Source organism: Entelurus aequoreus, linkage group LG01, assembly GCF_033978785.1.
Source record: "Entelurus aequoreus isolate RoL-2023_Sb linkage group LG01, RoL_Eaeq_v1.1, whole genome shotgun sequence".
NCBI classification, from domain to species: domain Eukaryota; kingdom Metazoa; phylum Chordata; class Actinopteri; order Syngnathiformes; family Syngnathidae; genus Entelurus; species Entelurus aequoreus.
The window spans coordinates 42,866,403-42,879,589 of NC_084731.1; the positions used below are offsets into that span (position 1 = coordinate 42,866,403).

Sequence of the window (13,187 nt, forward strand, 5' to 3'; positions counted from 1 at the left end):
GATGAATAGATAAGAGGGATGTAATGATAAACAATATTAACGGTAAACTCTCGATAAACCGGTTGCCATTTAAAGCATGACCAAGTAACTTTTCAATTTTCATAACATTTTTCATAACTTTTGGGACGATAAATCAACTTACAACTAGTTGAATGACACCTTGGTCATGGCCTGAGGGGGTCTGTATCTCTTTTACTGGCACTTAGTGACTTTGAGTAGGGTGGCAGGAACCCCTGCCACACAAAAAACTACAAATGTGCTGACTTGCTTTAAGGCATATGTCACTCCCCCTTTCCCCTTTCGTTAAAAAGACGGAAGACAATCCGAACGCCTGCTTGCCACCAGAAAACTAAAAGAAAAAGAAGAACGCCTACGTCCAATTGCTGCTCTCATGACAGTAGCTCCAAAACAACCAAAGAAACGAAAAGTTTTGTCTGAGGAGACAAAAAAAGAAAAACAGCTTACCCGAAAAAAGGACAGCCAGGATCAACATTGCCCCGGCTTTCACTTGCTGGCATTAGCTCAAAGACAAGGGACTTCAGACCAACGCTGCCTTGGCTCTGTTCCTGCTAAACTAGTAAGTGACTTTCAATGCTGAACTCAAAATGATAATGCTAATGTTAGCTATCGGAAATGTGCATGGTAGCATTAAATAACCTCCCGCCAGTCTTTCTTTGATTTGGACCTGCATCCGCCCCGATACATTCTTGGTAGTAGCGTCATGTTTATAGCGCAATCCAAGATAATTTTTTGATAATGTCTGCTATTTAACATCAGCATAGCCATTAGAGATGTAATATTTGTGTTAATATTGCGCTAGTCCTGATGGGAAATGTGGTCTTCTTCTGGCAAAACACTAACGCTGTGGTCCACTGGTGCTGCCAAAATCAACCAAAACTGAAATGTTTTTAAGTGTGGCTTTAAATCAAAATGATCGTAAAACCAACTGATAACAGCTCTTCCATAAACTCACTGACAGGTAATACGAATATTTACTTGATAAGCAAGCTAGCACACTAATGGCTGCTAGCTAGCTTAAATGCTAACATAAATACAAGACACATGAATGTCTTTCTCTATTAAGAAATGCATACAACTATCCAAACTTAGAGAAGGGACTGGAAGAAGACACCCATATTTAACCACTCAAATAAAAATTGTATGGCTCTTAAAAATGTAGAACATTATTCATATTTTCTTCTGCTAACACAGCATGGTTTCCCCTTAAGGTAACTGAATGTCGCGCACAGCCACAGTAAATTAATGGCTGCCACGCCTTAAAAAAAAGGTTGGTTTTATTACATGAAAACAAATTAAAGCAATATAATGTATTGTAACCTAAGTCATACAAGGTCCGACACTATTTTTAATTTTTATTGCTAATCGTGTGATAACAACTGGCCCTATTCCAACAGGTTTTACCTCCCGTGCGAACACTTTCATCTCCGTGCTTCCCGGGACACACAACACTTCCTCATTTTCTGTCAATCCACTTTTAGGCACAGACAGTGTGTTTGATCAAATTAAAACCACACAAACATAAAACATTATCACCCGCAAGTCGTTACCGTATTAAATGTGCATATATTAAGAAGACAGTGGCGGCTATTTAGGAGAAAAAATCCAATTGGAGCAGGAGCGCCAATCAAGTGTGATGTCATACTCACTCCAGCTCGCTTTTCATTAAGGGACAGAAGTAGAGTCTCTAAACACGAGTGCATTATATAATAACACCAGAAAAAGATGCTAGATTTGTTGCTAGTCATTTTTAATTAAAAAAAAAAAAAAAAGGAATTCAAAGTCTCTAGACACTTGAAAAATTCTCAACAAAATACATTGTACAATAATAAGCAGCAACAATTGAAAATATGGGAAAACAAAAAAAGATATATGTTAATACTGATTAATAATAACAGATTGGTTTTGAAATGTATGTGAACATTTTTGGAGCGTTTTTAAAGAAAATCACAGCATCATAGCAAATTATGTGATCATGTCATGGTGACCACGCCCCCTAACCACGCCTTCACCTAAACAGTTATCTTGGCATTCTAAGGGAAACCCTGTATAATGTGTGTCTTTTTATTTGATCTTTTTTGTTTTTTTTAACTTCGTTAAAATATTTCACTGTGCGTGTATAAGTATTTTGAGCACATTCTACAATGTAATACGCTGTGATAATAACGATAACCATGATCATTTTGGTCACAATAATGTGATATAAAATTTTTATTTTGTTACATCCTTATGCCAAAATAATACAAATTACTATCCAATAGAATACTTTTGCCTACAGTCTGTGCTTAGTTGAATTAAGTGCTAACCTTATTTCCGGCCAGACAGTAAATATTACACAACTCAGCATTAATAGCGATGATGAGATTATAAACAGAAAGTGTGACACACATTACTTTCACACAAACAGCTGAGCAGTGTCAACCAGCATTTTAAAGTGCATGCAGAGCTACATAAATGCTGCTAGATGCTGACCACTAAGGATACTTCAGATGTAGCTAGTGCCATTTTGTGGAGCTAATAAAATGGCAAATCAGGCTTAGTGCCCCAGCTGGTGGTGTATAAAGGCAAACTCATACCAACTCACTGTCCTAGTACTTGGGTACTGTGTGTATTTGTGTATTGTGTGTACTGCCAGTCCTTTAATGCTGAGCTGCTAAATCCTAACCCTTGGACGTGTTGTTCCAGTGCAATGGATAAGCCTTTTGACCCAGAGGTCAAGTTCAAGTCACGCAAAGGCACAGCCGCGTCCGGACCATTGCTGTTGGCCAGAGGACAGTGGTCCAGCAAAATCGAGTTCCTCTTGGCAGTTGCGGGACAAATCATTGGACTTGGAAACGTGTGGAGATTTCCTTACCTGTGCTACAAAAATGGAGGCGGTGAGTTAAAGAAACAACAAGATCATCAGAACCCTCCAACCCCCCCAAAAAAATATAAGAATGTTTTAAATAATTAATTCATATGAAAAGTTGCACAGTGTAAATTATATAATATTGGCAGACGATAGAGCTTTCATATCGTGATAATGCATGTTGATGGCTGACACATTCTAGCCGTGTCCCGCAAATTTGACGGCAAGAGAACGACAGCATCCTTAACGCACTGTATTGTCCTTGCTAGCTAACGTCTATCCACAGTGCAAAGCGGCCTCCAAGTCAGCAATCCTCTTCTCTATGGCGGCAAATAAGTATCATTATCACTGGAGGATGAGAAATAGCTAAACATGCCACACTACACACTGTCGAAGGATACAATAAATCATGCTAAGCGAGACCTCCTGAAAGTAAACAGACAAGTCCTCGGATCGATACAAATATCGACAGTAACAATTCCAAGTACTACAGTGATTAGATCAATATTTTTTACAGTCATAAAATCCTTTTTTGTCATTTTTGTTATTGTTTATAAACTAAAGAAATAAGTCCCTGGACACTGGAGGGCTTTAGAGTCAAAAACCAAAGGATTTAAATCAGAGTGAATTGTAATAATTTAGACACTAAGGCAATCAATCATTCTTCCATCCATCCATTTCCTACCGCTTGTCCCTTTTGGGGTCACGGGGGGTGCTGGAGCCTATCTCAGTCAATCAAAGTTTATTTATATTGCTCTGGGAATCACTAATAATATTGTACAATACAATCAGGAAGATGGGATGGAGCAACACCGTTTAGTATATTTTACGTAGAGTAATACAATTTTAAAATCACATCCTAAGTGCACAGGAAGCCAGTATAAGCGTAACATGATCAAACGTTCTTGTCCTTGTCAGAAGTCGAGCAGACGCATTTTGGAAATAGTTGAAATCTTTGGAAAAACAAATGTTTTTACACCACTATCCTGTGTATATGTTTGATTATTTATTATTATTTAATAATTCAGTGATTTTCAAAATGTTAAGTACCGTTATCAGCATTTTTAACCTTTTGAAATGGTTCTATTAGCATTTACATACCAAATAAAATATCTTGATCTATATCGTTATCGCAGGAGAGTGCAATATAGATTTTAGGCAATATCACCCATCCCTAATTCATATGATTTTTTTATATCATTATTATTATTTTAATTACATAATCATTAAATAATGAATCTATACAATAATAATAATTGTTATCATTTATTCTTAAAGAAACCAAAAATATGTAGTATTTTTAATTAATCTAATGTTTGTTTTTATTTTATACAACATTTATTTTGTTCCAGGTGTGTTCTTTATCCCTTATGTACTCTTCCTCTTCACCTGCGGCATCCCTTTGTTCCTGCTGGAGACGTCTCTGGGCCAATACACCAAACAGGGCTCCATCACCTGCTGGAAGAAAATTTGTCCCCTCTTTGGAGGTAAATGTCCATCCACCTGCCACAATATTAGGTACACCTGCACATTCTAATCGGATCCAAATATTGCATTTTCCAAAGATAATTGTGCTTTGTTTGGATTAACACGGTCAGAAAGGTCCAAAACAAGTTTGCATAATACATGGGATTTGCCACAATATGCTGTGATGTTAGCACCTTTCTTTGAAAATGGCTCAGGGAAAGGTTATTTCTCAGCAATCCGCTGCAAATTCTAGTTGATGCTTGATAAGTTCTATGGCAAAGCCAAGTTGATGACATCGCTGGGATACGGAATGAATAGACCACCTTGTCATTGGAGATGTGACATTCGCGAACGAATCAGGTATTTTGAACTGCTGTCTTAAAGTGAACGATGAGATTAGATTCGCACAGAGGAGCCGTTTGTATGAAGGCTGTTTTTTATGTAGTTGCAGTGTCTGCCATTTTTATTCTAGTTTTATTTATTCCTTTTGTTTACATTTGAATCTTATTTGTGGTAGTTTCTATATTATAATGCTATTGTGCTACAACATTTTTTTAGGTAAGGGATAAGGGAATCAACATAGTGACGTCACTGTTAAAGAACAAGGATATGGCACTACTTTATTGAATGTGTATAGTGAATACACAACAAAAATAAAGTTATAGTCAATATTTCTGAATCATTCCCACCAATAGAGTAATAAATGATAAATGGGTTATACTTGTATAGCGCTTTTCTACCTTCAAGGTACTCAAAGCGCTTTGACAGTATTTCCACATTCACCCATTCACACACACATTCACACACTGATGGAGGGAGCTGCCATGCAAGGCGCTAACCAGCAGCCATCAGGAGCAAGGGTGAAGTGTCTTGCCCAAGGACACAACAGACATGACTAGGATGGTAGAAGGTGGGAATTGAACCCCAGTAACCAGCAACCCTCCGATTGCTGGCACGGCCACTCTACCAACGTCGCCACGCCGCCCCAATAGTGGTGTAACAATGTAATTATTCTGATACACATCTTGTCTTATAACTGCTACCAGTGATTGTTTCCTTGAATTAAAAAAAGAACAAAAAAACTTAAATAAAAAGAACAATAACAACGAGCCAATTTTTTGAACGACTCCTCAAGATCTGGCTCCATTCAAAGAGCCGTAAATCCCATCTCTACTTGTGATTGAAATATGTTTGTAAATTGCAAATGATCGACTGTCTTTTATTATTTTATTATTTTGAATTGCCACCACATTTTTTGGTAAGTCAGTGGGTGAATCTCAAAGTGAAGTGGAGCAATGTCACACTTGCGCTTCAGATATTGCACGGCAATAACATCTGGAACATTGCCTGCTAAACTTTTGGTTCCATACCAATTATTTCTTTTAGGAGTTCAACTATGTGGCAATATGTCAGCCATGTGTGTGGATTATTTTTTTCATGACAATACATTGTTTAGCAAATGGTATGATGTTTCTGATCTTGAGCTTCAAACATGTTTTGTCTTTATTTTCCTCTTTTAGGAATGGGTTATGGAAGTCAGGTGGTAGTGTTATACTCCAGCATCTATTACATCATCATATTGGCATGGGCCTTCGTGTACCTCTTCTCCTCCTTCAGCTCTGAGCTTCCATGGGCAAGCTGCAGAAATAGTTGGAACTCTGGTAAGCAAAAAAATTAATAAATACAGTTTAATGGTTACCCACTTCAACATGGGGGGTTAGACTCCTAAGGTGTCCACAGAGGTACTGCAAGGGGACATTTGACAGTTGACAATACTTTTTAATATATTATTATATAATACCTCAGCAATTTAAATGGCTAAATACACATTAACATAGATCCAACATGCTGTAGTGTAGTTTACAAATTACAGTGCATTGGCCACTCTACTCAGTTGACCTTGCAGATTTGAAATAAAAACATGAATAGATACTGGTAAATATTTTATCATATTCATGTTGGCATTCAAGATAGCTATCGATTAGTGCTCTTGTTGCCACCTACCGATTAGTAGCCCCAACTGGCGATTATAGCGCTAGTTGCAAGCTAGCTATAAGCGGCGCTATATTGTAGCATTTGATTACTTTATTATAGCACAATAATAAGCTACCTTTAAGGCCATTTGAATTCAAAACACAATTTTGTACGAGATATATAAGTAGGGGGTCCCTGCTCAATCTCTTCATCCGTTTGGGGGTCCTTGGCCTGGAAAACATTGAAGACCCTCTCCTGCTTTGCACAAAGAAAAAGAGAACCGGTTACATGCGTGTCATAAAGAAAAATACAACATTATTTTTCTGTCTTTTTAGTTCAATTGTTTCCCTTCATTATGTCTCCGCAGCCTGAGGCAGACTTTTCTAATGGCAGTGTGTCAAAGAAAAAGAAAAGTGAAACAAAATTAGACATGGGAAAATGTTTAGAAAGTGTAGAAATCAACATACGTTGAATTCTCCTTCCAAGCCGCTTAAATGCCGCGACTGTCATGAAAGATCAATATGATATCTTCGAAGATATGAAAGGATCAAACGGACAGCAATAACTAAGCGGCATAGTTGTCTCATAATTGAAATTTCTTGTCTTTCCTTCTCTAGCAATGCCAATTTCACTCTGCCAGACAACCACAGGGATCAAAGTTGTCATCATTTAGCTATCCTTGAGGTATAAGTTGCTACTTAATCTAAAACCTGACAACCATCGCAGTCGCAGGAACGGGACTCGTACATGTAAAAACGGTTTCACCTCAGTTCATTAACGTCGTCGTTCTCACTCAACTAACTGCTCAGCCCAGTAAGAATCATGTTTGCAGCTAAAACAGATGCAACTACCAGATGTTACCAGTTTAATTTTGCCTAAATTTTCACTTTAAGCTTGAGTGAAGAATAAGTGAAGTATGCACCACCGACTTGATAAGATGTAATAAGTCTGAAAGAGAAAGAGATTATACAGTGTTATCTACACACAGATGGTACCTTGTGGTTGTTTGAGCATACTACAGATAGTCCTGGATAGTCCCACTATTTAATGCTTCAGTCACACGCAAAATTCTCACAGGATTGTGGCAAAATTACGGTGGTACCTGCTGTACTGAGCCAGGTCAGCCGTGTCGGCAATCTGAACTGAATAATGTCCCTCAGCTGTGGGAGTGGATTGAGTGTCTTTGCTGGCTGTCTTTGCTGTAGAAACATGTGTGGAGTTCAGTCATAGGCGTGTTCTCAACTGGACAATGGCAGAAAACGCGACATCACCTGTGAAAGAGTTTTGGGAGTAAGTCAAAATGTTCAAATAGCTCCTTACAAAACATGTTTTAGTGTGTCAGATATCATTGGACATGTGATCCACAGGAGGAGAGTACTGAACTTGACAGGAAGTATCCATGAGTTGGGTGGTATTCGATGGGAGCTGGCTCTTTGTCTTCTCCTGTCCTGGATCATCTGTTACTTCTGTGTGTGGAAAGGAGTCAAGTCCACTGGAAAGGTAAATCATCAATTTCTGTGTCTATCCATACAATGGACTGTGTAACTAAATGTAATCTAATAAGTGATCCTCGCCTTTTCACAGGTTGTGTACTTCACCGCCACGTTTCCATACCTGATGCTTGCCGTGCTGCTCGTCCGTGGACTCACTCTGCCAGGGGCCTTAGACGGCATCAAGTTTTACCTCTACCCAGATCCATCCCGCCTGAGTGATCCCCAGGTATGAGCCTTCCTCTGAACCATTCACTTTAACTTAAGACTCAGTAACCCATAATGACAAATCAGACTTTTAATTTGGGGCAGCGGTGACATATTATATGTTTATACAACCCCAGAGAAAAATGATAGAATCACCAAACTTGGAGGATGTTCATTCATTTGTTTAATTTTGTAGACAAAGCAGATAACAGACATAACACAAAACTATAGTCATTTCAAATGACAACTTTCTGGTTTTGAGAAACACTGAAATAATTCAAGAATATAAATTGTGGTCGTCAGTAACAGCTTAATTTTTAAATCAAACAGAGTGAAAAAATTATGGAATCACTCAATTCTAAGGAAGTACATATGGAATCACCCTGTAAATTTGAATGTCCAATGCAAACACCTGCATCAGATTAAGGCTCAATCTGAATACTCTCTCTTATCCCTTCCCACTTCGCATTAACCCTCGCCCTTTGGCCGTTAGAATCTAATGCCATGGCGAAATGTTGAAAATACGTCCCTAGAAATTCAGACGTCGCTTGAGTCTCACTACGTCATCAACCCTCGCCGTTTGCCGCCAGTGATGTAACGCAGATGCGACAAATGTTTGATTGATTCTAAGATGCTTGGCTTTGCTTGGGTTCTTTTGTATTTTCTTGCTCCTGCCTACATCAAGAAGAAAACAGTTGAGAAGACAACGTTTTCTGCAAAATAAGCAAGTGCTGGCGTTTCAGCTCACGGTATGTAAAATGTGTTTCATTGAGGGAAGTGTTTGTACGTAAGTTCTGGCTATGTTTTATGAAATCCACTATTCAACTTATTATTTCATCCATTTTTAACTCACACTTTTGTGATTTGTTAGCTGCATTAAAGGCCTACTGAAATGATTTTTTTTTATTTAAACGGGGATAGCAGATCTATTCTATGTGTCATACTTGATCATTTCGCGATATTGCCATATTTTTGCTGAAAGGATTTAGTATAGAACAACGACGATAAAGATCGCAACTTTTGGTATCTGATAAAAAAAGGCTTGCCCCTACTGGAAGTAGCGTGACGTAGTCAATTGAACATATACGCAAAGTTCCCTATTGTTTGGACCGAGAAAGCGACGATTTCCCCATTAATTTGAGCGAGGATGAAATATTTTTAAATGAGGAAAGTGCAAGTGAAGGACTAGTGGGGAGTGGAAGATGCTGTGAGAGCCGGGGGTGACCTGATATTCAGCTGGAAATGACTACAACAGTAAATAAACACAAGACATATATATACTCTATTAGCCACAACACAACCAGGCTTATATTTAATATGCCACAAATTAATCCCGCATAAAAACACCTAGGTGTTTGTTATGCTAGCTCCTAGCTACTAGCTCGAGCTAGTTATAGCTCGAGCGGGTAATATGGACGGGATCCTGTATATATAACCCGCCAATACAATTCAAACACCTGCACAACACACACACTCACTCAGCCCAAACAACCGTTCACCTAACCCAGGGGTCGGCAACCTTTACCACTCAAAGAGCCATTTTGGCAAGTTTCACAAATTAAAGAAAGTAATGGGAGCCACAAAAATTTTTTTTAAATGAAAAACACCGCATACAAAGCTTAAACTTAAACGCTTTGTGCTATGTTACCGGCACCGGCACGCACTTTAATGTGGAAATTATATGTTAGTGCAGCCCGCGAGTTTTGAATGAATGGCGCTTGATAGCGTCATACTTGCCAACCCTCTCATTTTTCCCGGGAGACTCCCGAATATCAGAGCGTGAGGACACTGCATTTGGCGCCCTCTACAGTCTGCCCTAACAGTGTACCTGCTCGACCACACGTAGAAAGCAATTTCAGCTTAATCACGTAAGTGACAGCAAGGGTACTAACTCAGCAGGCACACATCTTACACTGACGGTACCAATACCCAGAATCCCATGCAGCCCTAACTCTTCCGCTCAACCAACGCATGGAGAGGGGGGGGGGGGGGGGGGGGGGTTGATGTGTGGGGGGGATTTGGTGGTAGCGGGGGTGTATAATGTAGACCGGAAGAGTTAGGGTTGCATGGGATTCTGGGTAATGGTTGTGTTGTGTTTATGTTGTGTTACGGTGGGATGTTCTCCAGAAATGTGTTTTTCATTCTTTTTTGGTGTAGGTTCACAGTGTGGCGCATATTTGTAACGTAACAATGTTAAAGTTGTTTGATACGGCTACCGTCAGTGTAAGCTGTGTGGCTGATGACTAAGTATGCTTTGCTGTCTCCTGTGTGCGCAAGTAATAACAACATGCGACATGTGGCTGAACTGGCACGCTGTATGTAAATGCTATAGAGTAGTGATGGGTTGATGAGGCCTCATGAAGCGTTTCGACACATTGCAAAACTGTATTGATACTGTGTCGATACTGTGTCACTAAATACTGCCATCTGCTGGACATTAAAAATCCCTACAGGCAACCTATGGACCGACTCAACTGACACTGATATTATGACCTAGTATATACAATAATATAAACCAAGTCATTGTATTTCATTTAGGATTATTTCATATCTTCATTTAAATAAAAATATATTTTTTAGATACAGTCAAATAATGTGAACATGTATCATGACTAGGATGGTAGAAGGTGGGGATTGAACCCCAGTAACCAATTGCTGGCACAGCCACGCTACCAACTTCGCCACGCCGTCATTCCTGTACCTTCTCTAGTAACAGTAGTGATGGGTCCTCACAGATGCATCGGCGCATGCGTCGAGCTCATAGAGCGAAACCCTGTGTCGGTGCGCGTACCGCTTTTAGAAAGTCACGTGACCGATCATGAGCTGCTTTGGTCACGTGACCGATACGCGAACTGTATCGCACTGACGCCTCCTCTGTGCCCTGTGAGCAACGCTCCCTCTAAGGTGCGCGCCTGCGCAATCGCGCAGTGCTCAAGTGTCCTCCGCGCACACCGTGCGCCGCACAGCCAATATATGCCGCGCACCAAATCAAACCCATCTGAATTCTAAACAAAATAAACACATTTATTCTGTGTAATTTTGAAATGCAACTTTGAGTGACAGTGACAACAAGCGGCCCTAATGGTGTTCGTCAACAACACGCATTGCGCCGCTTCCTAATAAACACAGTTTGGCGCGCAGGCGTCAGTGCGATACAGTTCATGAGCGGTCACGTGACCAGAACAGCTCATGAGCGGTCACGTGACCAAAACAGCTCGTGTTCGGTCACGTGACTTTCTAAAAGCGATACGCGCACCGACACAGGGTATCGCTCTATGAGCTCGACGCATGCGCCGATGCATCGGTGTTGCCGGACCCATCACTACTATAGAGGACAATTACTGCAGTGCAATTAGGGCACGCCCTTAATTTAATAATTAGAGTGTAAAAAGTATTATTCTTTCCCTGGGAGTAATCTATAAGGGACACTGAGATCCATAAATCTCCTGGGAAAATTGGGGGTGTCGGCATGTATGTAGCTGAGCCGCATCAGAGTGGTCAAGGAGCCGCATGCGGCTCCGGAGCCGCGGGTTGCCGACCCCTGACCTAACCCAAGGTTCATAAAGCTTATATATTTAATCAAAGTTACGTACATGACACGCACGTACTGGCAAGCAATCAAATGTTTGGAAGCGCGCGGGTGGGACCTGATATTCAGCTGGGAATGACTACAACAGTAAATAAACACAAGACATATATATACTCTATTAGCCACAACACAACCAGGCTTATATTTAATATGCCACAAATTAATCCCGCATAAAAACACCTAGGTGTTTGTTATGCTAGCTCCTAGATCCTAGCTACTAGCTACTAGCTCGAGCTAGTTATAGCTCGAGCGGGTAATATGGACGGGATCCCGTATATATAACCCGCCAATACAATTCAAACACCTGCATAACACACACACTCACTCAGCCCAAACAACCGTTCACCTAACCCAAGGTTCATAAAGCTTATATATTTAATCAAAGTTACGTACATGACACGCACGTACGGGCAAGCAATCAAATGTTTGGAAGCGCGCGGGTGAGACCTGATATTCAGCTGGGAATGACTACAACAATAAATAAACACAAGACATATATATACTCTATTAGCCACAACACAACCAGGCTTATATTTAATATGCCACAAATTAATCCTAATGCTAGCTCCTAGCTCCTAGCTACTAGCTCGAGCTAGTTATAGCAAGCGATCAAATGTTTGGAAGCGCAGCTGTGTACTCACGTTATCGCAACTGTGTATCCAAATCAAAGTCCTCCTGGTAAGAGTCTCTGTTGTCCGAGTTCTTCCATCTTGACTGCATCTTTCGGGAATGTAAACAAAGAAGCGCCGGCTGTGTATGTGTTGTTGCTGACTTCCCTCGCAAAATAGACACTTCGCACCGACAACTTTCTTCTTTGCTTGCTCAGCTTCTTTCTCCATAATGCAATGAACAAATTGCAACAGATTAACCAACACAGATGTCCAGAATACTGTGGAATAATGAGATGAAAACAAGAGCTATTTCGTATTGACTTCAATGGTGTCCGAATACTTCCGTTTCAATGATTGACGTCACGCGCATACGTCAACCCTCAGAGGCGTTTCGAACCGGAAGTTTAGCGGGAAATTTAAAATTGCACTTTATAAGTTAACCCGGCCGTATTGGCATGTGTTGCAATGTTAAGATTTCATCATTGATATATAAACTATCAGACTGCATGGTCGGTAGTAGTGGCTTTCAGTAGGCCTTTAAACTCGATATCTATGGAGTTGTCCAAGCTCACTTTGTTTGGAGGACTGTGTGGCCTAGGGCTACACGATTAATGGACTTCGAGTCGACATCGAGGTTTTGATTAGTGGGATAAATAACCGCAAGAGGCTGAGTTTTTCTTTTTTTCTACACTGTCACCGGCATTTGAGTGACAGACATGTTTGCCAATCAGAATTGTTGAGCCTCACGTTTGTTCGTCTCTTGCTTTAAACAAGGAGATCGAGGTCTCACTCTGCATCGCGTTTATTTTTATTAAACAAAAGCCATCATTATTAACACTTAAAAAACAAGTTTCCGATGGGCTAAGAAAAGCAATTTTGGACTATGGATGACTGGATGAAAGTCATATTCACTGATGAATCGTGAATCTGCATTGGGCAAGGTGATGATGAGGACAGCTGCCTGAATAAACCATGCACATGGT

General features: G+C 40.2%; 1 protein-coding gene across 4 annotated transcripts in view; it reads left to right on the forward strand.

Moving 5' to 3' along the window:
• The window catches only part of LOC133652392 (sodium- and chloride-dependent GABA transporter 2-like), a 69,507-nt gene that overhangs the window by 37,903 nt on the left and 18,417 nt on the right, over positions 1-13,187 (forward strand). For 3 of the 4 annotated variants that reach the window (XM_062051111.1, XM_062051137.1, XM_062051119.1), the window contains exons 2-7: positions 2,704-2,894; positions 4,219-4,353; positions 5,854-5,994; positions 7,513-7,597; positions 7,675-7,807; positions 7,892-8,026. In XM_062051111.1, coding sequence (XP_061907095.1) covers positions 2,708-2,894; positions 4,219-4,353; positions 5,854-5,994; positions 7,513-7,597; positions 7,675-7,807; positions 7,892-8,026 — 816 coding nt within the window. In that variant the 5' untranslated portion in view covers positions 2,704-2,707. Of the gene's footprint in view, positions 1-311; positions 578-2,703; positions 2,895-4,218; positions 4,354-5,853; positions 5,995-7,512; positions 7,598-7,674; positions 7,808-7,891; positions 8,027-13,187 lie in introns of all 4 variants that reach the window. The other variant, XM_062051129.1, reaches the window with a different exon arrangement.